This window comes from Polypterus senegalus, chromosome 9 (genome assembly GCF_016835505.1).
Source record: "Polypterus senegalus isolate Bchr_013 chromosome 9, ASM1683550v1, whole genome shotgun sequence".
NCBI lineage: Eukaryota > Metazoa > Chordata > Cladistia > Polypteriformes > Polypteridae > Polypterus > Polypterus senegalus.
In genome coordinates, this window is record NC_053162.1 from 130,223,859 (window position 1) to 130,251,117 (window position 27,259).

Here is a 27,259-nt window from a genome sequence, read left to right on the forward strand (position 1 = left end):
ATTTCACATTGTGTATGAAGTTAATTTCTTTCCAGGAATCACTGACCTGACATCATATGTATGGATGATGTAAATGATGAAACAATTCAATTCTTGTCTCATCTGATCATAGCAACTAATATTTGTCAAAATCCTAATCAAATTTGGAAAACCTGGGTTGTTTCACTTTGTTTTGTGTCGGCAATGACTTCTGGTAACCTTTCTATATAACCTGTTGGTACTAATGTGTCACTTAGTTGTTAAATCAGAGACTTGGTGATCCTAAGATAAAACCAGACACTATATTTTTTTATTGAATTCATTACCTGAGTTGTGAAGATAAACCACCATGTCTCTTTTGGTTTTTCAGTTGTTTGTCTCCCCGTGGTGATGAATGACAAAAGGTTTTCTCAAGTGTGTTACCTCTTTTTTATACCCTGGCGAAACAGGAAGCCCAAGAAAACATTTCTTAGGACTGAAATGTAATTAAATAACAATAATTTTACTGCAGATTAAATTCTGTCCTTTTTCCTTAAAAAGGGCTCCAATAATTTAGTAAACTGTAATTCAGAAAATAAAAAGTGCTATTAACTTATAAATCACATTGTTATGCCTTCCTATTTTTGATAAGGAATAAAATATATCTCATCATACATGTGTTGATCCAGAAAAATGAGTTAAAAAACTGTATAGGAGATGGTAGTGTCTGGAGTGTCTTGTGCCTACAGTTCACATGTATTACCCAAGGTGCTTTGGCTTTCCCCACACTGTCCTAACACACACTGGAAGTTATCAATTGTCCCTATGTGGGTATTTGTGTGACTATACCCAAACCTTTCTGGGATGGTTCCTGCTTTGTGCAACGGTCTACCTTAGTATGCATATGTTCTGCAAAACCATATGCGTGGGTATTAGTTTTAAATTTGTAATTATTCTTCACTGCTTGCATTGAATTTTTCTTTTTGTTCTGGCCTCTGGGCAACTTGGCCAAAGGTTTCAAGTACTGTATATGCCTCTAGAAGGAAGAAATTGCAAAATAGCTCATTTTATTAATCATTTCAAATAACCATAATTAACTGTCACATCTATTGATGCACAATTAAACAATGCTATGAAATTGCTCTTTAATGACAATTGTTGTCTTGAGTGTGAGCAAGATGAAATTCTCACAGGCAACAGTACAAAAAGAGCCATCCATCCAATACTACTAAAAATCAGCAAAACACGAAAATTTGACTCTAGATAATTCCTTAGAGCATGATTCTGCTGCCTCTTGATGCCTGAGCAGCATTTCTGGTTGAAGTGCTTTCTGGTAAGTGCATTTCTGGTTGAGTGTGATTCACATTGTTTCCCTGTCAAATATGGCAAGACAGGTATGCATTTTCCGATGGACCAGTGTCTTTTCCAGAACTAACTCCTTCATTCTGTCTACTGCTGAGAGGACAGGCACTAGCCCTTAACAAATGAGTACTGGATAAGGTGTTCACATATGGAAGAATCAAAAATTCTGACAAAATTACTACAAGTTACAGTATAAGTATAAAGTGGTTCTACGAGGATTAACAGGAGCAAAACCAATTATCTTTAAGGAAAAAACAATTGAATATAACCAATAAGGACAGCTCTTATCCATCAAAATATAGTGAAACAACTGTGTGAAAGACATTTTTATTCTTCTCTGAGTTACACACTTTTTCAATATTGTTAAATACACTGTACTGCCCAGTTCTGATTAATTACAAAGAACTTCCCTTGGCGTGGCCAGCAGTGACCTTGCATGTTTGTGCTTTTTCGATCAGTAAAACACAGAGTGAAGATGCTTTCTCAGCATGGCTCATCATATGCTAGATGAGAAAACCAACCAACATAACTATTAAACAGACTAAAATAATCCTGTTTGTTAAGAATAAGAAATCCCATGTTAATGCACCAAAATTTTCTTTTAGCACTTTGTTGTATAATCACATTAAACAAATTTAACATTTTACTTTTAAATTCAATTAACATAACCATTAATTTAACCACTTTTGTTAAAGCAAGGGTTTGTATTATTTTGATGAATAATTTGGCTATCTAGTTTGAATCTTTCCTGTATTTTACAAATAACTGAAATGTTCATATTTAGGATTATTTTGCTTTAATATGGAGAGTTGCTAGCTTGCTAAGCTTGATGTTAAAAAATAATAAGTACATTGATATGTTGGTAGTTATTAAACTGATGTCATTCTTGGACATCAGATATATTTCTCTTTGGAAGTAAATGAAAACAAACAAATATAGAACATTTTCAATCAAGTGAATATGCACACAAAGCTTCCAATCAAAACCAAGCAGCATTACATATGTTACAAAATAGGTCATAAAATATTACAGCAGTTTATTTATTTGATTAAGCTGGATTTGATTGGTAAATAATCAAACACAAAAATATTCTAGGGTTAAAACTGCTTTAAAAGTGTGTATAAGTATTTTTTGCAAAACACTCTTCTCAAGAGCTAAAAAAATTAATTAATATGTATTCAATTTATCAGTGATCTTTACTTCAAATTCTTACCTAGGATGTTTGTTGTCTAGTTTAAGATTAAACACTGCCAGACTGCAGGCAAGAATTGCTAATATAAATGGTATGACAGAAGGCTATATGGAGAGGGTGGTGACTCATTTGGTGTTTTATAACTCTTATATACACTGATCTTTTAACCCAGCCATAGTGGAAGCATAAACCAGTGTGTTTCTTTGTGCCGGTCCCAAGGCCAGATAAATGGGGAGGGTTATGCCAAGAAGGGCACCCGGTGTAAAATTTTACCAGATCAATATGCGGACAACAATATAGATTTCCATACCGGATGGGTTGAGGTCTGGGTTAACAATGAACGCCACCAGTACTGTTAGCCAACAAGGTGCTGACGGAAATTGGGCTACTGTTGGCTGAAGAAGAAGAAGAAGAGGGGGAAGGCATGTCCAGAGGCAGGAGGACAGGAGGAAGGTTGATAAATTGTGTGGGCAAGAGACTAGATGGAAGGGAAGTAAAGTCAGGTGGATTGGAGATGGGTTTAAATTGTTCTATCATGGTTTGGATGGGAGGAGAAATGGAGTAGGGGTAATTCTGAAGAAACAGTATGTCAAGAGTGTTTTAGAGGTGAAAAGAGTATCAGACAGAGTGATGATTATGAAGCTGGAAATTGAAGGCGTAATAATGAATGTTGTTAGTGCACATGCCCCACAAGTTTGGTGTGCGATGGATGAGAAAGATGATTTCTGGAGTGAGTTGGATGAAGTCATGGACTGTGTACCCAAGGGACAGAAAGTGGTGATTGGAGCGGATTTCAATGGGATATGTTGGTGAATTAAACAAATGAGATGAGGAGGTGATGGGTAGGTATGGTGTCAAGGAGAGGAATGCAGAAGGTCAGATGTTAGGAGATTTTGCGAAAAGGATAGACAATAGTGGCATGGATCGTGGACTATCTTACAGACAGACCTCAGTATGTGCGTCTTGGGAACTGCAGGTCTGACATTGTGGTCAGCAACACAGGAGTGCCGCAGGGGACTGTACTTTCTCCGGTCCTGTTCAGCCTATATACATCAGACTTCCAATATGATTCGGAGTCCTGCCACATGCAAAAGTTCGCTGACAACACTGCTATTGTGGGCTGCATCAGGAGTGGGCAGGAGGAGGAGTATAGGAAGCTAATCAAAGACTTTGTTAAATGGTGCGACTCAAATCACTTACACCTGAACACCAGCAAGGCCCCTCATGGAACCCGTGATCATCAGAGGAGACTGTGTGCAGAGGGTACAGACCTATAAATACCTGGAAGTGCAGCTGGATGACAAATTGGACTGGTCTGCCAATACTGATGCTCTGTGTAAGAAAAGTCAGAGCCGACTATACTTCCTTAGAAGGTTGGTGTCCTTCAACATCTGCAATAAGATGCTGCAGATGTTCTACCACACGGTTGTGGCGAGTGCCCTCTTCTACGCGGTGGTGTGCTGGGGAGGCAGCATAAAGAAGAAGGACATCTCACGCCTGGACAAACTTGTTAGGAAGGCAGGCTGTATTGTAGGAGTAAAGTTGGACAGTTTAACATCTGTGGTAGAGCGACGGGCACTAAGCAAACTTCTGTCAATCATGAAGAATCCACTGCATCCACTGAACAGTGTCATCTCCAGGCAGAGGAGTAGCTTCAGTGACAGACTTTTGTCACTGTCTTGCTCCACTGACAGACTGAGGAGATCGTTCCTCCCCCACACTATACGACTCTTCAATTCCACCCGAGGGAGTAAATGCTAACATTATTCAAAGTTATTGTCTGCTTTTACATGCATTTTTATTTCTCTTTAATATTTTTTTTTTGTATCAGTATACTGCTGTTGCATTATGTGAATTTCCCCTTGGGATTAATAAGGTATCTATCTATCTATCTATCTATCTATCTATGGCTGTGGTGAATACGTATTTTAAGAGGGAGGAACATAGGGTGACGTACAAGTGTGGAGGAAGATGCACACAGACAGGTTATATACTATGTAGGAGGGTCAATCTGAAGGAGATTGAAGGCTGCAAAGTGTTGGCAGGGGAAAGAGTAGTTAGGCAGCATAGGATGACGTTGGAGATCAAGAAGAGCAGGAGAGTGAGGGCAGAGCCAATGATCAAATGGTGGAAGTTGAAAAAGGAAGACTGCAAGGTTGAGTTCAGGGAGGAGGTAAGAAATATGCACAGTGTGTCTCTCCCCCAATGTTTCTATACAATACGGAACAAAGATGAACAGTAACAATTACTAATAATAAACAAATCTAACATGTCATTTTAGTATTCATTAATATTAATCAATAGTGTACAATTTGTGTTTCAAACAGAGTAGATAATATTTGGTAAACTTAGTACTTCTTTAAAAAAAGAAATACAGGGATAGGATGAACCTAGAAGCAGAACTGCTCTGCCATGAAGCAGGCTCAGCCTTCACCTTGACTTTCAAGTTATTTTACAGTTTTTTTTTTATCTGAAGTTTTATGTAACCTGTGAATTATTTTTTTTACTTCTTTTGATCTGAATTCATATATAACTGTAAATTATATTTTTCAATATCAAACCAAACCTATGTTCTTACATTATAAAATAATAATTAATTTAAAAAGTATTAGGCTTAAATAAGAAAAATTATAAATACAGACCCACACAAGAAACTATTTAACCCCTTGTTAAAATCCCTGAATTAGGTATGTTTACAAGCCTTAAATTTAACGTTATTTGGCTTGCTCTCTCTCTCAGGGGTGGGGATCGATCTGTTCTTAACTCAATTTTTCTTTTTGTAAAATCTTGATTGCTTTGTATGGATTGTAATAAAATTAATAAAAATTAAAAAAAAAAAAATCCCTGAATGCAGTGTTGATGGTGGTTAAAAAAAAGCGCCACTAGGTGTGCCAAGTAAAAGTTCAATACTTAATATCCTAGAATTTAAAAAATGGTAGTACTTAAAAATATTTAAATTCTTAGAGATGGTCCTCCAAAAAAAAAGAATGAGAACCTCTGTCTTAGAACCATCACATAACATTCAATCACAGATGTATCAACAGTCTGCTTGAGTTAAGCATTTGCTTTGAATAAAAGCTCTACTATTATTTACCATTATGCTGGGCAACTACTATTAGCAGTAATCATGATCAAAGATCATGCTCTCCTTTACGGCAGTAGGTTTATATTAGAGGGAGGCTCTGACCAGGTGATATAAAATTTGGCATAGGGTCTTCTTGTTAAAAAATTTGGGGACCATCACCTTAGACACATATTATATAAATAAGCATTGAAATAATACTGTTGATTCAGTTCAGCCATAGAGAGCATTTTGTAACTTGGATTGATGTGATACCTACATAATATCTTCCATTTGTCTTATTTTCAAGAAGCTAAATTACAGAAAATCTTTCATTCTTTTTTGTGAAGTCAAATTAATAATGACCTTGTGTTTTTCCCAAAACTTTGATTGCAAAAAATGTGAAGAGAACGAACCAAGAAGGTCTGATGTCACAAAAGTTAACTCCAAAAATCCCCATAAAACCTAGATATAACAATACTGTTCAACCTAAAGTGAAGTAATCAGATCCTTACACAAATATGAACTGGGGAATCTGCAGGTTAGTCATCTCATGATTTACAGTTATTTTCTCATTTCTAAAAACAACAACTCACTTCAGTCTGCATAAACAATGATCTACAGGAACCCAAAGGCATTGACAGAAAAAGTAATCGATTTTTCACAATATCAAAAAAAAGATTTTGTGTGTGTGTGTTTGTCTTTTTATATCTTTTTCTAACATGGTTACAAAAGCTTTCTGAGGTAGACAACATAATGGTGCAGAGGATACTGCTGCCTTATAGCTCCAGGTTATAATCTCAGACTTATCAATATTCGTGTCAAGTTTATGTGTTCTTTCTCTCACTGTATGGGTTTATCTCTGGGAAACCTAGTCTTATTTCTGCAACCCAAAAATGTATGAGTGTGACCTCAGGGAGACTTCTGTCTTATCCAGAGGTGGTTAATCTCTAAGTACTCAATGAACCTGGGAAGGGTTCCTGCATCACACAATCACTCCCTGGAATAAGGATATTTTGGAAATGAATTGATGGGTTAGGAATTTCAGAGGTAATTCTACTGTTAAAGTTTTAGTAACAATACACTGCTTACATGAATTATACCTACGCATTGGCTGTATTCCACTTGTGTTATGCTGATGCAATGAAAGAAGGTACAAGATTATGTCATGTATTGTTAAAAGCATCCAGTATATATTCTCCAAATCCAAAAAAGTAGAGAGGATGTTCATAAATATCAGGTAGGTTAAACATCGCCTGCTGGTTTGCACAAAAACATGCAACTATCAAGGGATGCAACTTTGGTCGGAAACAGGCAATATTAAAATTTACCTTACATTGTATTTTTGTTCATCACACTTGCCAGAAAGGAATTAAATAAATAAAAAGTGGAGACAACCACAGTCACACATAAGTAACACAACTGTTTAATCTCACTACTTGAAAAAAATCATACCACTGTTCTGCATACATCCCCAATCCCTAAACAGAACTAAAGTAAAAATTCCCATCTATCTCTAACCCCAGTCACAGAACCCCTCAAAAACAACAGACATGGTAATGAGACAGTGAAAACTTGTTACAGTAGAGTCTCACTTATTCTACCTTCGCTTATCCAACATTCCATATTATCCGACGTCCCGCCGCAAAAAAAAAACAATATGCATCAATCAGCAACAAGAACTGCAAGTTGCGAGCGTGAGCGTAGTCTATTTTTTGTTGCTCCCAACTCTACCGCAGCTAATTACAGTGGAACCTCGTTTTGCGAGCATAATTCGTTCTGGAAATGTGCTTACAGTCCAAAGCACTCGTACAGTATATCAATGCGAATCTCCCCATAAGAAATAATAGAAACTCAGATGATTCGTTCCACAACCCAAAATTATTCATATAAAAATGATTAATACAAAATATAAAGTAAAAATACATAAAGCAAATTAACCTGCACCTTACTTTTGAAAAGAATCATGGCTGGTGTGAGTGAGCTTCTAAACTCTTGTAGGATTCCACCCAACGGGACGACACGCAGAAAAGTGTCCCAAAGCAATCGCAGTCTTCCAGCGGTGTAGCAGTTCGATGTAAAAGCCAATCCGAAAAGATTGCGGACATGCTATAAGCGCCTGCCGTTGATGGGTGATACAAGGAACAAGGGACATTATAAATGCGCTGGGCTTAGTATTACTTTCCCCCTGACCCTGCCTGACTGCTGTGTCTGTGTATAGGAGAATGAAAGATCCCACTACATTAAATAATCACGCTGTTGCTGTTTCAAGCTTAATAAAGCTGGTGTTGCTAAAAGTACTGAGTCTTAGCTTCGAGTTTTCAGGTGCAAGACGGGGACTCGCTCGTCACAGCACAAACACACACACGCAGTCACAATGCTGTAGTAAACAGTATACGCTCGTACAGAAGTTGACTTTATTAGTGACGGAGTTAAGGCTAGATACTGCAATTAATTACATTAAGCAACAAAAAGAAGCTACAGGAATCGACATAATGATGCTGCAAAGATGGCGAGACTTCACAGTGAAGAAACGACACACGTCAGGAAAGCAAACTACGATCAAAAATATCTTTAAATCATCACAGGACTGAACTTTTTAAGTACAGTACATACTGTATTTAACGTCAGACAATTCTGTAACTGTAAGTTCATTTTTTCAGTTAATTTATTGTTGTTTTGTTGTAAAACATGATTATTAGGTTCATAATGTGTAAAATTATAACATAGTTTGATGGTTAATAGGTTTTTTCCTAATACCTGCCATTATCCAACATTTTCGCTTATCCGACGTTCGACCGGCTCGTTTATGTCGGCTAAGCGAGACTCTACTGTATTTTAAAAACCTAGAGTATATAAAATGAAAAAGAAATTAAGTCATAAAAGAATTGTTCAAAAACAGCAACATAATGTTGCATCAATTGTTGATTGTAGTTTTGCCCTGTGCAACAAACTATAGAGGAGAAAGTGAAAAGAGGAAGCATTTTTCAGAATTGTTAAAATTGTGCATTTATAGAAGGACTTACATCTCGCATGCTGTGTTGTGTGACAGTCCGATCAGAATGCTGTATAGGTAGTGCAGATGTTGCCTTTAAGATTGCATCCTTATCAGGAGCTTTCTGCTCTTGCTTTTTCTGTATTAAAAAATAAGTAAGGAAATAATGAGTAAGAATGTCAAAATATATTACAAATCTATTAAATACATTTAAAAACTAACCTAAATTGGATGAAATAATAAAAACCACTCAAATGTATACACTGCCGCCTTACAGTCCTACAACAACAACATTACTGTACAGGTTGTGCACTTACATTTCTGCAATGCGTTCTGCAAATATCTCTCTTTCACAGCATAGAAGTTATAGATCTTCAATTAGGGTCAGATGAACCCCTGTATATTTTAACATGGAGTTGCACGCATGCAACTCTATCACTCTGACAATGCAACACACTTATTTGAAAAGGAGAGGAAGGACAGAGGCACCTTAATGAATTTTACCCCAATATAAGTATGTCACTTTAACTTAATCAATCAGGAATACTGTTTACTGGTTTTAGAAAATAACATAAAATGTCAGAGAAAAGCAACCTAAGCATTTAAAAGTGTGACTCTGTTTGATTTCACATCATTTTTTCATGACATCAAAGTTAAGAACCAACATAACACGATGAGGAAGAGATGATTACGTTAAATGAAAACCTAGCTGCTTTAACAACTCATTGTTATCTAATACAATGCTACAAGTTAACAAAACATTACATGTGTTCAAGTCAACAAAAAGAAGAAAGGATAATTGTTACCTTTTCATCAACAGACACATCAACCATTTTGGGAGGAGGAGGTGGAGCTCGTTTTTTTATTAAAAGCAGCACATCTGCAACAAAAATATCAATTATAAAAAATAACTCAAGTACATTTTTTATTTATGATTATTCAGCTTGTCAAGAGAATTCTAATAACTTGTTCCAATATTGCACTAAAGCCAAATGCAGTGGCAACAATCAGCCACTCTTTTCGATTTCTTACTAACGCTATAGAAAAGACAGATGCCTTATTGGAACAAATTTGTAAAATGCAATCAGAAGCATACTTTTAATATGGTTGCTTGAATATTACAATGTTCATACATTTTACTTTACATAAAATTAATGGCAAAAAAGACATGCAGGCAAAAAATGAATGCTTAGAGGTCTGGTCTGAGCTAATATTTTGAGTAACTTTGCTACTCAATTACTTTCTACTCAGCAAAGTCAATTTGTAGTTTCATTTGTGCTCAGTATAACAGATGTCACAGCTTCCTACATAAAATAGAAACACTGTTACAAATATTGTCTACTAGAAAAATACCCGCGCTTCTCAGCGGAGAAGTAGTGTGTTAAAGAAGTAATGAAAAAGAAAAGGAAAAATTTTGAAAATAACATAAAATGATTGTCAATGTAATTGTTTCATCACTGTTATGAGTGTTTCCTTCATATATATATATATATATATATATATATATATATATATACTGTATATACACACACACACACACACACACACACATAAACATATATATATATACATATCCATACATATATACATATAAACATATACACATATATATACACACACACATATATACATACATATATATATACTGTCACACACGTGCGCATGGGAGGCAGCTAAAGGGCTTGAGTGAAGGCAGTTCGAGGCATGCCGGGTGTGGCAGAGTGCACTGACTCTTTTCTCCCTTGCCTGTAGACCATCCCCGGGATTTCACCTGGATCTCCTGACATCACTTCCGGGACTGAGCCAATGGAAGTCGGCCACACCAGCTCCAGTCCCTCTGATGTCACCTCCGCTACGAGCCAATGGTGGAAGACCACGTGCCAGATCCATACGACCTCACTTCCTGTCTCCCCTTTAAAACCTGCCCCTTTTCCTTTGTTTCTTTAGTCTTGTTTTGGACTCGGTGTGCACTTCAGTGCTCTGTATTTTGTTAAAGAAAAACGACTTTTGCAGCCAGGATACCACAATATACGGGTGGCTGCCCCAACTCTTTATCTGTCAATGTCTCGTTCTTGTGACAGTGGCGTAGTCGGCAGGATGGAGAAGTCCCGGAGGAGAAGGGGACAGGACCTGCAATATACCCAGGTGGGAGCGCATCGGGCCGAGTATTCAGGCGGGAGGGTGCCCCGTGGTTCGGCGTGACCCGGTGCGGGCTCCGCTCCCGGCACTCATAACTAGCCCATCTGGAGTGGCCAGGGAGTGTGCGGGTGGGGCTCACAGAATTGGGCTGCCCTGGAGGGGGGAGGCAAAAGGGACTCAGTATGCTCTCTTGGGGGAGAGTGCCTGCCTCCCCGAAACCAAAGCCCCATTTACCACCTAGGGGTGCCCCAGACTGGCAGGTGAATAAAATAAAACATGGAGGTTGGACCCTGAACGCCAACCAACAAACAAGCCTGGTCCTTATGGGCAATGGTAGGGCATTGGCTACGCCATTTGAAAACACGCCCTACCAAATAATAGAGCAGGTAGCTTGCTATCTGCTCCTGGAAGCGCTTCCCGTGGCTTCACCCAGCCGGTTTGGGGCAGCGGTTCAAGAACATGCTGAGCTCATAGAGCTTATGGAGACGCAGAGGGCGGCCTCACACTCTAGGGGAGCAGAACCGCCCTCATGTCAAACTCAGCCGGGTATGCCAAGACCTAGCCCCACCCTGTACAATGGAGCTATGGCGCCGCGCCGCTGGGCGCAAAACCGCTTGGAGGCAAGGAGGAATGCAGGTGGAGGGTGAGGAGGGGTTGGTGTGTTCTGGCTAATCCGCTGGCGGTCCCACATACTGGCGTGGTGATCGCCAACGGACACAAGACCACAGGTTTGTTCGACCGCAGCAACATTTCATTGTTGCCCGCCGCTTTGTGCAACCGCAACAGTGGCTAAATTTAAGACCGGTATAACCTGTGTCCACGGAGACATCCGCTGGTACAGGTCCGCGCTGTGTCATCAGTTACGGAGGGTCAGTTCAGAAGCTCACCGTAGCCGTCCTACCTGATCCTCCACACCCGGTGATACTAGGGCGGACTGGTCTAAAATCAAAAGCGTGAGACACATACCACTCCGGGTTAATTTGGGCCTCGTTATGGACGGAGATAACCCGCCTGCTGCCTCCACGCCGTAATCAGCCGGCAGAGAGAGACGGCAGTCGCCTGACTGACGGGCAACTCCCGGCCGCCGCTGGCTAACACGCCATCCACCAACGCCGCGGAGCGGAGGAAACCACGCCCATTGAGGTCGCGCTGACCCTCTCTCCGTGTTGCGGTTCCAATTTAAAGAAACGCCGGCTTCTTTTAGAAGGGAGCAATGGAATGATGACTCCCTGAAGTTTGTAAAAAATGCAGTGGTCCTTGTCAATGGCCAGCGCACTAATCAGTCGATGCCACAGGGCCCCTACTTTGTGCTAGATAATGACCTCCTTTACCGTGTAGCAATGCATGACGGGCAGGAGGCGAGGCTGCTGCTAGTGCCGCGTACCTTCCGCGGCAGGTCTGTGAGCTAGCACACGCCCACCTCCTAGGTGGCCACCTGGGCACCGAAAAAACTCTGGAGCGGATCAAGCTCCGTTTCTACTGGCCAGGAATTAATGAGGAGGTTCGTCGCTTTTGCGCTTCCTGCCCGGAGTGTCAACTGCGACAAATTCCTAGGAGGGACCGTGCTCCTCTCATTCCTATTCCACTGATTGACGTTCCCTTCCACAGAATCGGGGTCGACCTGGTGGGACCCTGGAGCCCTCAGCCCGAGGACACAAGTACATTTTAGTCCTTGTGGATTACGCTACACGATCCCCCGAAGCTGTTCCGTTGCGCTCAGCTACCTCTAAAGCCATCGCGGGAATTACTAGGGTATTGCGCGGGGATCCCCAAAGAAGTCTTGACAGACCAGGGGACCCCTTCACCTCGGAAACGTTCAAGGAGACTGCCAGATTACTGAAAATAAAGCATTTAAAGACCTCGTGTATCATCCTCAAACCGACGGATTAGTAGAGAGGTTTAATCAAACTCTCAAGCAAATGCTGCGTAAGGTGGTCAGCGAGGATGGAAGGAACTGGGATCAGCTCCTCCCCCTCGTCCTTTTGCCTATCGGAAGTCCCACAAGCCTCCACGGGTTCTCCCCTTTGAACTACTATAGGGCGACAACCTCGGGCATATTAGATATTTTGAAAGAAGGCTGGGAAGAAGAGGCTCTTCCCTCCACAAACATACTGGAGTATATCGCGCAGTTCTGCGATAGATTTGGAAAAATTCGCCTGTCCTTAAAAGTCACATGGAGGAGGCTCAAGCAGCACAGGCCGGTACTACAACGCGCACGCCTCTTCGGAGTTCCGCCCGGAGATCGGGTCATGGTCCTAGTGCCTACCTCCCACTCTAAATTGCTTGCCCACTGGCAGGGCCCCTCGGTTAAGGAGAGGAAGGGACTGGTCGACTATTTGGTGAGTCAACCCAATCGCCGGCCAAAGGAGCGGGTTTATCATGTGAACCTGCTGAAACCGTGGAAGGACAGGGACCCCGATCCCTCCTCCGGCCAGCCCGCCACTCTTCGCCACACACACGACCTTAACCCGGCACGGACTTAAGTCCCAGACAGCGGCAGGAGCTGGAAACAGTTATCCGGACCGCTCGGGAGGTAGTCAGTGAGAACCCGGAAGGACCTCTCTGATTGAGCACAACATCGTGACAGAGCCGGGGTTGTTGTCCGAGAACGCCCGTATCGTCTTCCCGAGGCAAAAAAGGCTGAAGTGGAGCTTGAGATCAAGCGCATGCTGGAGCTAGGTGTGATTGAGGAAAGTTATAGTCCCTGGTCCAGCCCCATTGTGCTCGTCGGTAAGCCTGACGGAAGTTGGAGGTTCTGCAATGACTTCCGTCGGCAATCAAGTCTCCCAATTTGATGCTTATCCAATGCCACGCGTGGGCGACCTCCTCGAGAGGCTTGGACAGGCTCAATACCTGACCACACTTGACATGACGAAAGGGTACTGGCAGGTTCCTTTAACGGACTCCGAAGGTAAAAACGCGTTTAGTACCCCTAGCGGACACTGGCAGTATCGTGTCCTTCCATTTGGGTTACACGGGCTCCAGCAACCTTTCAGCGTCTGGTGGACAAAGTGCTTCGGCCTCATAACTCATACAGTGCTGCCTACCTGGATGACGTGGTCATCTATTCCAGCACATGGAAGGAACACCTACAGCATGTCCAAGCGGTATTACGGACACTTGGTGAGGCGGGCTCGGATTAATCCCAGAAATGCTTCTTGGATTAAGCGAGCCAAATATTTAGGCTACCTGGTGGGTGGGTACCGTAAGGCCACAGTGCTCCAAAATTGATGCCATTCTGAAATGGCCCGTCCATGAACCAAGCGGCAAGTCCAAGCCTTTCGGTTAGCGGGTACTACCGCCGGTTTGTACCCGGTTTTGGAGAGAGCGGCGCCTTGACTGATTTAACAAAGAAGAGGGCCCGAACATTGTGGTATGGACTGAAAAACAGGCGCTGCATTTGGTGACTTAAAGCAGGCCCTTACGCCCACACCTGTTTTGATGGCACCTAACTTTTCTTTGCCTTTCATCCTCCAGACGGACGCTTCGGACACAGGCCTGGGCGCCGTGCTGAGCCAAAGCGTCGATGGTGTGGAGCACCCCATCATGTTCCTGAGCCGAAACTGTTGGACCGGGAGACCAGGTATGCTGCGGTGGAGAGGGAGGCTCTGGCGATTAAATGGGCGATTACTCAGCTGAGGTACTACCTGTTGGGCCGGGAATTCACCCTTGTCACGGACCATGCACCCCTACAGTGGATGGCCCTCCACAAGGAGTCGAATCAGCGGGTCACCCGGTGGTTTCTTGACCTGCAGCCGTACAAGTTTTCGCTCGTTCATCGTCGGGGGGCGCTCCACGCCAACGCTGATGCTCTTTCTCGGGTTCATGACCTCTCGGTTAGGTCGCCCGACCCGCCGGGTCTGGGCTAAGGGGGCCTTGTCACACACGCGCATGGGAGGCAGCTAAAGGGCTTGAGTGAAGGCAGTTGGAGGCATGCCGGGTGTGGCAGAGTGCACTGACTCTTTTCTCCCTTGCCTGTAGACCATCCCCGGGGGATTTCACCTGGATCTCCTGACATCACTTCCGGGACTGAGCCAATGGAAGTCGGCCACACCAGCTCCAGTCCCTCTGATGTCACCTCCGGCTACGAGCCAATGGTGGAAGACCACGTGCCAGATCCATACGACCTCACTTCCTGTCTCCCCCTTTAAAACCTGCCCCTTTTCCTTTGTTTCTTTAGTCTTGTTTTGGACTCGGTTGTGTGCACTTCAGTGCTCTGTATTTTGTTAAAGAAAAACGACTTTTGCAGCCAGGATACCACAATATACGGGTGGCTGCCCCAACTCTTTATCTGTCAATGTCTCGTTCTTGTGACAATACATACATATATACACATACATCTACATATATATATATACATATATCTACATATACACACATACATATACATACACACACATATACACACAAATATATATATGTATATATATATATATATATATATATATATATATATATATATATATATATATATATATATATACACACACACACATATATACAGTATTTGGGGTGAGCAACTGTTGCTGGGGTGCCAGAATCCATGAAGGAAGAAAAAAAAACATTATTTGTACAAAATCTTAATTTATTTATCCATTCCTAAATAATTAAATGGGCAGGCTATTTCATTATCAGTGCAATACGCTGCTTGTTAAAACGGATGACTCCGCTCTTACGTGCAAGTCTTCGTGGATATTATGAACTATCGTTTCTGTTCAAGTTCTATTTAAAATTTAAATAGAAGGAATTTTTATTTAGTCGACAGAATATTATTCCGGAATAAATCAACTCAAACCTTAAATAACTTATATTTTGCAATCCATAAAAATATATCCTGTCTAAATTATACAAGTTAGAAATAAAGTAAACGTTAAAAGAACAAAGATTCAAATTTCTTTACTCTTATGTAATTTTACATAAAAAATAAACTTAAATTTGAAATATCCCAAAAGATTTTGCTCTCCATAAAAATATATCCTGTCAAAATTATACAAATTCAAATATGAACATGCTGCATAACAAAACCTGGAAATATAAATAAAATTTGTTCTTTTCAGCAATAACAAATCAAATCATTCAGTTGTCTTTGCTCATATGTCATGTTATTAGAGCTGGACGCCTGGTATCTTTTTTTGGCAACAAGTTCGTTTATGTTTGGTGTGAGGTTCTGTGTTGTGGAGATTGTCCGGATGGACAGCAGGTGCTCATCAGTGAGGCGACTCCTGTGTGCCGTTTTGTTAGTCGTCATCACTGAGAAGAGCTTCTCACACAGATATGTGCTACCAAACATGCACAAGGTTCGAGCCGCATGTAGACGAAGCTGGAGCATTTCTGCGGGAATGGAGTGAATAAACTGTGCGGGCACTGCAGTATCGTACTTTGCCTTCAGTGTGCCATTACACTGCAGCTCAATCACCTCCATCTGAATCTGCACAGGTGCAGTTTCCACATCGATGGCAAATGGGTTGCGAAACAACTCAAAATTATTTTTTTGTTCTTCAAAGTCACCAAAGCGCAGTGCGAACTCAGTGCGCAGTGCGCTCAGTTTATCAGCAAAGTGCGTATTTGAAAACACCGTTGTGCCGACTTGGTTCAACATTACTTGGCAACAGGGAAAGTGGGGCAAGTTGCACTTGGTGCATTTGTGTCTCCCATAAAAGCAGCTTCACTTGAAATCACTTTGTGATTTTGCACGGGTAAAAACATCTGCTGGATTTAGGGTTGCCACCCGTCCTTTAAAATACGGAATCGTCCCGTATTTGAGAATGAAATTGCGCGTCCCATTTTGAATCAATACGGGACGGGTTTTGTTCCGTATTTTTTTTATCATTTTTTTTAAAGCAGCGTCTCATGCAAATCATCCCACACGCATTTTAAGAAGATGCCTCCTTTCCTACTTTTGATTGGGTAATACTTGATGTCATCGTTAGTTTGATTGGTCTTTTTAACTGTCTAGTGAGGAGGGGGTCTTTTAAGTAGAGTCTGCAAAGTGTCGTCCCTTATTTTTGTATTAAAAGTGGTAACCCTAGCTGGATTCTTCTTTAACTCTTCTGCTTTCTATATCTTCTGCATTGCATTCAGGTCTTTCAAGTTATCGTGATGTTTTGTCTCATAGTGCCATCTTAGATTAAATTCTGTAATTACAGCCATATTAGCTCCACAAATGAGACACACGTGTTTACCGGCAATGTCAGTAAACATATACTCAGCCTCCCATCGGTTTTTAAGGGCTCTATTTTCAGAATCAACTTTTCTTTTCGGCATCGTGTGGGCTAGCTTCACAATAACTTGCAGCATCATAAGCTAGACTTGATTAACGCGGTAAGTGTTCGGCAAGGCAGCTAAAGCGCTGCATTATGGGATCTGTAGTTTATTGTGTTACCAGCGCTTCATATCCCCGGGCCATTAATAACAATAATATACATCTCTCGTTTATATCCTCGTCCTCTCATTAAACTTGTATCCCGTGATACGTGGGCATGCACGCCAGCGCAGCCTGTCTATGAACTTAATTTAAATTTTATGTTTACACCGTGCTTTGTTTCCGAAGTAGCAGCACTCATGAATATGGTTGTATATATGTCATTCGCTCGCTTCCTATTGTTTCGCTGCCTTCTCAATTATATAATGCATGTTTTCTTCAGCACGTTATGGAGCTCTTCCTGGTTTTCTACGTACTGCGTTAAAAGTCAGTTCACGTGATTACATGGGAGGCGTGATGATGTCACACGAAACTCCGCCCCCACGGCTTTCGCGCTCAACTCCATTATAGTAAATGGAGAAAAATCACTTCCAGTTATGACCATTACGCGTAGAATTTCGAAATGAAACCTGCCCAACTTTTGTACGGAAGCTGTAAGGAATGAGCCTGCCAAATTTCAGCCTTCTACCTACACAGGAAGTTGGAGAATTAGTGATGAGTCAGTGAGTGAGTGAGTGAGTGAGTGAGTGAGTCAGTGAGGGCTTTGCCTTTTATTAGTATAGATTCATCAATATATCTATCCATCCATCTTGGAACTTGCTTAATCCAAAAGTATAATGATTGCCCAAAATCTACACCTTTAGGATTTTGTCAAAGACAGGAACCAACCCTGGATGTAATATCAGTGTATCCCAGAGCACTTCCATACTTACACACACACACCACATATACACACACAGTGAAAACATGTATTGCAGTTGAATTAATCAATATTTCTGACCTTATTTGGAAGAAATGCATGTCATTTTCTCCGAACCAAAGAAGAAAATGATCATCCAGACTGTTATCAGCTACAAGTCCAGAAGCCAGCATCTGTGAAGGCATGGGATTCTGCAGTGCATTGAGCAAGAGTAATCTGTACTTCTGCAATGGGACCATTAACACTAAAAAGTATATACAGATTTTGAAGCAACATATGCTGCTTTCAAGATGACATCTCTTTCATGGACAGCCATACACATTCAGCAAGACAATGTAAAACCGCATTCTGTGTGAATTACAAAGGCAAGGCTGCATAGGAAGAGGGTACAGATGATTGACTGGCCCACCAGTAGTCTTGACTGGTCCCCAATTGAGAATTTGTGGTACATTTTGTAACTGTGTGGCATAAAATGCAACAACAAAGACTCCAAGCTTGTCCACACCTTAAGATCTTTTTACAAGAAGAATTGGAAGAAACTAAAACAGTAAATAAATTATTATAAAGTGTTGTGAGAAGGAAGTGCAAAGTTACAACATGGCAAATTTTTAACTTTCCAAATTGTTTTTGGAACATGTTGTAAAATCAAAATCAAAATATGTGTTTAGTTTTAAAAAGACAATATAATTAATTAACAGCAACATCACATGGGCTGTTATATTGTTTTCAGGTCAAAGTTCATTCATTATCATTTACTAATAACTGCTTTCTACTTTTATTTGCATTTTTCTGAGATGGTGTTGTATATAATTATCTGAGGCACAATGGTCAAAGTTTCAGCTGAAGGATGGTGGCATATGTGCAACAATAGATATGATCATGCATGGGTCAAACTTGAGAAGATCAACCCATTTCATTATTTCAAATAAAAACATGCATTATTTTGTACCAAAAAAATGTATACATGGCATGATGGCATAAGGAATAAACTCAGTGTGCCCTGTCAATTTGCTAGTCTCCTAATACTTGTTTACCAAGTTGCAGACCTTTTGACTAATCATTGTTGAACATATTCAACTAGGCCTCACAAAATCCTGTGAGGTTCAGCTTAAGTTCAAAAATATTGAGATGTGGTACAAAGACATGTTTTATTATTAGTCTCTGTAAAGTGTGGTGCAAAAAAAGGAATTTCTGCAGCTGCACATTCTCCATTACACATGTACTTTTGTTAAAGTCATTATTGCTACAGTAAGTAACTGAACTGTGGCGTTAACAAAAAAGAGCAAACATGTTGATTACTTCACTCCTATTGAACACAAAATAAATAACATAAAGTCTCATCTGTTTTCACTAAATTGCCATGTGTCTTTACAAAGCAGAAAAAAGAATCCTCACATTTACTCAATGCACCAATGAGAACTTACATGTTATCTGTAGTCCAGAAACACTGCGTACCTCAGCTAGTTATTTATATTTCACATTTGAGTGACACGTCTATACTTGGCAGGGCCAACAGACTCATTACATTAACCTGCTGTCCTTTAGAAGAGTGACTGTGCACCTGTTGAGCAGAGTTATTTTTAATTGCACCTCATATCAGCCCTCCTGTAAGGAATATCAATGTGCCCAAGGGACATGACCATTGAGTTTTACTTCTTTATTACTCTCTCAAAATTATGTTATTTATGTTTGTCAACAGAACACAGACGTCAAAAAGATTTCATACAGCAGAGGGCACAAGAAAACAAAAAAGACAGCTGCCATTACTGCAGCCATGCATTGATGTGAAATCATCATAAAGTTATAATGAAAACCATTGGTGCAGTAAACACAGAAAAAGGAGTTTTAATTGTTAAAGTTCACTTAAACTTCTTGTTAAAATTATAACATACACTATAGTTATTAGGAAAACACTTACTGGTCAGCTAAGGCTTCCTAGAGAAAAATTTAAAGAATTAATCCTACAATTTAAGAGCTAAAGGTTAGCACTGAACAAACATTCAGGATATTATTACAAAGAAAGAACAAAAACACCCTTAAATGAACGGAAAGGAAGAGACTTATGCAGTTAATGGCCTATGATAGGGAGTAATGTGTGCAATTCTGTACAAGGCTAGCAAAAATGAGGACAGCCTAGCTAAGGATTGCTAAAGATCTAAACCAACTTTAGCAAGGAAAACAAAGATTGAGGAAGAAGGAGTTAAGGATTTGATTATGCCTGCACCACCACCACCTGATCAAGGCACCATGCAGTCCTTACATTGATGGATCGAAGGCCAGATGTCCACATGACCATCATCATCTAATTCTTCCACGTGAAGCTTGAAAACCATGAGGACTGATTTAGATCATTTTTGTTAGGTAGAATGGTCTTGTGGCCTCGGAACCACTGCAGATTTTGTTTTTTGGTTCTTCTCCAGCCCTGTGGAGTTTGTTTTTGGTTTTTTTCCTGTCCTCCTGACCATTGGACCTTACTTTATTCTTTGTTACTTTGTATTGCCTAATCTTATTTTTATAATTCTCTGTTTTCTTTCTTCATCTTGTAAAGCACTTTGAGCTACATAATTTGTATGAAACATGCTATATAAATAAATGCTGTTGTTGTTGTTACTTTTAAAAAGTGCAATGTTGAAACATCCCTATAAAAAAAGACAATGGAGCCTATAGTTGTACCTTCCCGGAAACAGCTTGTTATGGGAGACTACCAGTTCATTTCCATATTTTATTTCTATGTCTTCATCAACATAAGTTACATTAGAGACTGCCTATATGTATGTATGTACAGTATGTAATGGTTAGCCAACAGAGATATAGCATTTCTAATAGTATGCAAAAGAGAGTGCTACTAATCAACAACTTGCTTCTTAAAATGTTGCCGGCCTCATGGATAATGTTCCAGGACTTACAATTATAAGTGAGACTTTTCAAAATGAAAATAAATTAAGCATATTGGCAGAGGTAACTACTCTTTAGCAGCAGGAAAGCAGTCGAAAAGAGACAGATGTTTGAATACAGAATGGAAAGAAGAGGAAATAAGAAACTTTAATTTGGTATTGTTTTTTCAACTCAGGCAAATTCTGCAATGTTTAAAATATAGTCCTTTATTGTAAATATTATGAAATGTGTACAACTGGCCTGATTGTGGCAAGGCTGAGTTATAACAAGTATGTCCATTACAGAAAGGTTCCGAGATTAAAAGAACTTGACAACAGAATTAGCTTACCTTTGTCTCGAATATTTTCTTCGGCTACAGTTTTAGTGTCCATTAGCACTCTTTCAGAAGCAGCATGGATTAGTTTGTGATGGGTCACAGTCTTTGGGTCTTCAAGACTTCCGTGTGCACACTAGAAATAACACAGAGTCATTACTTTATATTTAGTAAAATATCTCACCTTTTTTAATCAAAAGTCAAACTCTAACTATGGAGTAGCTAAAATATATTATTATAACATATACCTGATGATACAAATGCCAAACCATAAGAGAGTAAAAACCAACCTTTCAAAATAAACCACTATCTGATAAAACTGATTAAGAGTCTATTATATTGTGGGTACATATTTTAATAAACATTTTCTTTCATTAAAATATCTGTTCATCAGTTGCAAAGAACAAAACAAAATACTTTTAAATTATACTAGGGGTCCTTGCTTTGCTTGCCAACCCCCGGGCGGGCGCTACGCACTAGCCACTTTGCAGATCTGCTGCTCGCGAATACAGAAGCGGATGTAACAATTAAAACAGATTGTTATTTTCATGTGAACTGTTACATATACATAATAGAACTAACTATTTTACATTACAGCAAGTAATTAACCATAGTAAAAAATAGTAAAACGTAATAAATTAATTAAGAAAATGATGTTTCATGTTGCGTTAGAGGTATTTGTTGCATTATACGTTTTTGTTATGTTTGGCTTTGAAATTAACATGGAAATACTTTTTAAACTTATGTTTTTACTGTAAAACGTCAGTAGAAACAATTTTGATTCCATGTTTGGACTTACATTGTGACAACGCAAAATATGCCCGTGAGTGAATAGCGTTTCTTTCTCTCTAATAAATGAACCAACTTTTTCGAATGTTTGTCCCTGTGATTTATTGTCATAGCAAAAGCTATTCTAATGGGAAACTGCAAATATTTTAATACGAATGGCATATCAGGATCTCCTTTGGTGTCTAATGTTATCCACAGAAGATGTACTACATTACCTTTCTTGTCTCCGGTGAAAATTTTACATGTCAGAATTCTTCGACCAATTCTAAATACAACTAATCTTGTCCTATTGTATAGCCCATCACTCAGACATAAATTACGCAATAACATTACAATACATACTTCTTTAAACAGTAATTTGGCCGGTGGAAGACCGGACAGCGTTAACGGTTGTAGATATTCTACGGGATATTGTAAGTTGTTTTCATTTCCGCACCATCACCACCAACTGTTTCAGCATAGTCTATTGATATGCATTTAACCAATTTGCCATGTAACCGATAGACAATTTCTGCATTAATTCATTTGACTTCATCGTTTCTCAGTGCTAGCATTGCCCCTGTATTCATTTCTTCTGTTGATAAACCTTCGGGATGAAATTCTTCAATAAGATTTGGTCATAATAAGTCTTCTTTTATTGGGAACTTTAAGTGAGGAAAATGTAAAAATGTATAAGAACTGAGAGCACAGGAACTGTGTCTGACAAAAGCATTCACACAAATGAGAGGTGAGAGGGCTTGAAAAAATCTCTTCACAAAGGTTTGTCTAACGGGACTCAAAATTTTCTGTACTAATAGAGAGATGTTTTTGGATGTTGTGGTAAAGCTGAGTCACTGTTAAAAGGCTGGGATAGCATATGCCTTTTCTATATTAATTTACTGCTTAAGATATTGCCCAAACTACTATTAGGAGGGCAATGCTTCAGGACAACAAATATAATTTTAAAGAAACGATTCCATGTCCATGGTTTAAATCCTGTGCTTAGTAGAGTTTTTACTCAAGGTATTTTGGCATTCCTCCCATTTTTAAGACAACTGTGTTAGGGAAACAGCAGATTCTAAATATTAGCAACTTTGAGTAGGAGTATGTGAATGTATACTTAGATAAAATGCTTTAGAACCCCAAGAACCTGAATTAGGAAGGTTTAAATATTTCATGTAATAAAGGTTTCAGATTTATTCAGATTAAAAAGCTTTAAATTCACAAATTTGTGTATCACTACACATGGTATAACAAAGCAACTGGCTATGAGAGTAGTGCATGGAATAAGAGAAGGGAACCTCACAGCTTCATGAAATCTTACACTGCAGCCAGCAGATCCTGTCCTTGTGCAATCATGGGCAATTCAAGTACACAACATACAAACTATTTGTGGTTTATGTCTAAGCCAAATTTACTGACAAATGTGGTGGAAATTAAGTATCAAAGGAACCCAGAATAAGAAAATTGTTGTGGGCAAAATACATACTCAACTATTACAACTAGGAAGCACATAATTTGCCAAGGAAACTTCTGAACAAGTTTTCACTAGGATTAAAAAAAAAAAAAAAATTACCATCAATCCTATAGGACACTATTATGATTACAACAACAACATCACTTATTTCTACCACACAATTTCATACACAGGGTGTACATCAAAGTCTTTTACAAAACGTAAAAGAAAAAGGATACCAGTAATTGAGATTTAAATATTTTACATTACAATTAGCACATTGTCGGAATATATATAAATGACGGTTATAAATGCTCAGGTTTCGAGATAAGTTCCTGCATACTCCATATAAAAACACTAAACAGATCATTAATGTGTTGTTTTCTCAATAAATTATCTCTTAATCCTTCATTTAGTTATCAAAACTGCTTTTTTTTTAAATCAATTTTCAAATTTTACAGGCTATGCCTTAAATGAGGCACATTGGCAAACCCAGCCCCTGGATGAACATAATAAGCATCTACTAAAAACATATCTGAAAGCACCTTGAGACTGTTGGGATACCCTTTTATATTTCTCCAAGATCCACACTTGTACCGACCTTACCAACCATCAAACAGCCATAGTTTTATTGGACTAATAGCTTTCACATAGCCTTCTGGACTAACAGTAATGCTCGGCTTCTTGGGTTACATTTTTAAATTTTGTTCTCTGCAATTTGTTAGCTGTACTTTCCTGTTGATCACTCAGATTGTATTTTATTTTTTCTAGATAGAGGTATCTTCTAAATAATGGAGAACAGTAAACTAACCATCACAATAAGAAATTTAATACATTCAAATGTTCCATTTGTGAAACATGTAAAAAAAATCCACACTTGTCCGATTTAAATAAATGAGAGGCTGGCTGTGTCTTTTAAGTGTTACAGTCTTTGGCAGCTACTAGAAGGGACTGATGACCGTGTGTACTGTTTTTGACCTATCCAGGCCAATTTCACTTCAACACATCAATTTATATCACATATCAATTATGTGCATGTGAAGAATATTCATAATTCTGCATGAAGCAGCAATCAACTTTAAGATCAGTCCTGAAGTTTAGAGATTAGAAAGCCACACTATTCATCTAGTTAACGCTTCCATTTCAAAAATGGGTTACACAAAGCAGTTTATACTTAAAAGGGAAAACATTGCTCTTTCTAATTGGACACAATACTGTCCATTTCACTGATAGCAACAGAAGTCATCCACCAAAACTAAGAATGAGCTGTACCTAGAAATGATGTGCAAATAGTAATGAGATAAGGCTTAGAAGCATGCAGTATTTTTAATTCAATTTTGAAAATTCAATCCATAATTCACAGACGGATATGAACACCATGTAACAACGCAAGTCACACTTCTTATATATTCAATTTTCAGCTTTCTTTCCATAACCTTTTGTTACATTTCAATTCCATTTGACTTCCAGTCCAACTAGTATTCTTATTTATTACAGCAGAAGTGAATTGTAAATAATGATTAGAGGAATTGGTATGCAGCAGTACTATCTACAGCATAATCATCAATGAATGTAGCCCAGGTGAACTGATGTGCTTTCTTCAAAGCAACTTGAGTACTTTGATGGTATAAGTACAGAAACTAGTCGTGCATAGCGCTATAATAAAAAGGTAAATAGTGTAACAAATAAAATCATGTACCCAATTATAAAACATCATAACTACTATACTTAGTTGGCTTGAAAAAAAAAACTAGTGACCAAGAGAGTTCTCTTCATACTTACTCCCAACTTCTTACAAAAACAGGTTATTAATTTCTTTTAAAACGTCAGTGAACTAGTACACCTGGCTTAGTTGTTTCCCCTTTACGAACAGTAGCCAGGAACATTAAACAACAGCCTTTGAATAAAACAAAGTTTGACAATAAGAATAAATCTTTTTTTGTAAAAGGGAATACAATTTTTAAGAACAATTAATTTTGCTAGTCAAATATGATAAATACGACTCAGTTGTGTATCAGGGTGATATCATTCCTAACTTGGAACTGAAATGCAATCCCATAGATGGTGCTTTCAGGACTTTGTTCTTATTTAGGTGACTACACTTACCAGAGGAAAGCCTGCAGCACCACAAACGTCATACCAACGGATATTCTGCTTTCAGAAGGAGGAATTACACCCTGCATGTAGATAAGACTGAAACATGGGAATGATGAGCCAAAAAATGTTTTAAACCTCTACCTCTAACTTTTGCATAAAATGTAATTCATGATGACAGAATCTATTTCAGGGAACTTCACAGAATTCAATAATGCCATTCAGTTATGCCTTTAATTTTGATTCTCCCTAACTCCACCAGGCACTGGGTTTCGTGTACTAACTGTGAAAAACAAAATTCTTCAGATGCTGTTTCACTCAAACAATTTTTTTTTCATCTCCTAACACATTTTTTGATATACACTGAAAAAATACTGATAAAATCAGTAATATATCCAACATGATTTACATAACACCGTCTTACAAGGCTTTCGTAATTTTAATGTAATGATTTAATCGCTTTGATTTTATAATGTAAAGTGGCCAAACGACTGTTGGTTTGTCACGTTTAATTATACTACATAAAAAAATGAAAGGCATCTCGACTGACAAGTGTATCCAGCTCTTCCATTTGGGAAAATTCTCTGGCCGGCCCAGAGTATCGGTCTGGTCTTAAACACTACCGTCCTGAATATTTATTAGCAGACCCCATGTCTGGCGAACGTCTCAACCAGGATCAGGTATAAATAGCACCGGTCTATAAATATTCGCGTCAGGGGCCTGGTCTGATGTAACCAGTGTATTCCGTTTACTTTTTTACATTAAAAAATATGAAATACACATACGTGCTTCAAGCACTTTTCTTTGAGTTTTTCCACTGTAGTGTCGTCCGCAACCTCCTCCAGCCACTCGCATCCCTCCATGGTACAGATGTGGACTTTAAGTGTCTTCCCTGAGAAGATCTTCTCCTCCTGTACGAACATCGTGTCCCCCGATCCAGCAGCTTGGTAGAACTGCCGCCCGCCTGCCTTCTGCACTGTCCACGCCTGGCCTCGCTGGTCACTCTCTCATGTTTATTCGCCGTCGGCAGGATGTCCCCGCTCGCTTTCCTCAATGTTCATCAGGCCACTTATGCTCCTCGGTATAGGTTCGCTGTTTTCCTTACAATCCTTCCAAGACTGAACTGTCAACTTCGACCAGAGTGTGTGGGGATAAGCATTGTGGGAAATGAAGTCATCTCCACCTTCACGCAGTCAACGAGCAAGTGACATAGCATGGTCCGCCGAGTATATCATGGGAAATGTAGTATTGTTCTTCGCTAAGCGTGTAGGGAGCGACGTTCGGCTAAACGCCTGGTACGAAGGCTTTATTAGTCTATCCTAGAGCCTACATGTTTTCGCTAATGCACAATGTTTGACTACTTACAAATTAAATAGACTGAAACAAATTAGCTTCTTTATGTTTAGCTTTTTATTCATTAATCTGTACACACAAGTGAGGTTTCAGAAGGGTGAAATCCCTGTGCTCATAGAGCATTAGACGATCGTGATAAATTTACCTTTGAAATTTCAGATTGCAGTTTCTCACCCGATCGAGAGTGTGAAAACAGATACCAAATATGGTTCCTATAAAATATATTCAAATGGTTGTAAAATTGGAAGATTTTTCATGCGTGCACTTTTAACAAGAGTACATTCAACTTTAAATTAAAAGCGGAATTTGTGAGTCTATTAATCGAGTCAATTCTCACCATAAAATAGATGAAAAACAACAGTAAGTAGTGTCATGTTAAAGCGAATCTTTTTTCTTGTTTATGTGCATTCAAAGAGGGACCAGACAAATTAATTTCAAATTTCCCGCGATCATCTTGCTGCCAAAATAACTCAGTCGTAGCAGCCTCTGTAAATTCTGTAATTTGCGTTATAAATAAAGAATGTTTGAATTAGGGGCACCAATGGAAGGGGC

The 27,259-nt window shown here is 39.3% G+C and overlaps 1 protein-coding gene across 1 annotated transcript in view; it reads right to left on the reverse strand.

The window, feature by feature from the left end:
- ubac1 (UBA domain containing 1) overlaps positions 1-26,525 on the reverse strand; it is a 63,815-nt gene extending 37,290 nt beyond the window's left edge. Inside the window, exons 1-4 of the mRNA XM_039763854.1 lie at positions 26,140-26,525; positions 21,052-21,172; positions 9,375-9,448; positions 8,600-8,707 (exon numbers count right to left, since the gene is read on the reverse strand). Of these exons, the coding sequence (XP_039619788.1) occupies positions 8,600-8,707; positions 9,375-9,448; positions 21,052-21,172; positions 26,140-26,277 (441 nt within the window). The 5' untranslated portion in view covers positions 26,278-26,525. The remainder of the gene's footprint in view (positions 1-8,599; positions 8,708-9,374; positions 9,449-21,051; positions 21,173-26,139) is intronic.
- Positions 26,526-27,259: the final 734 nt, after the last annotated feature.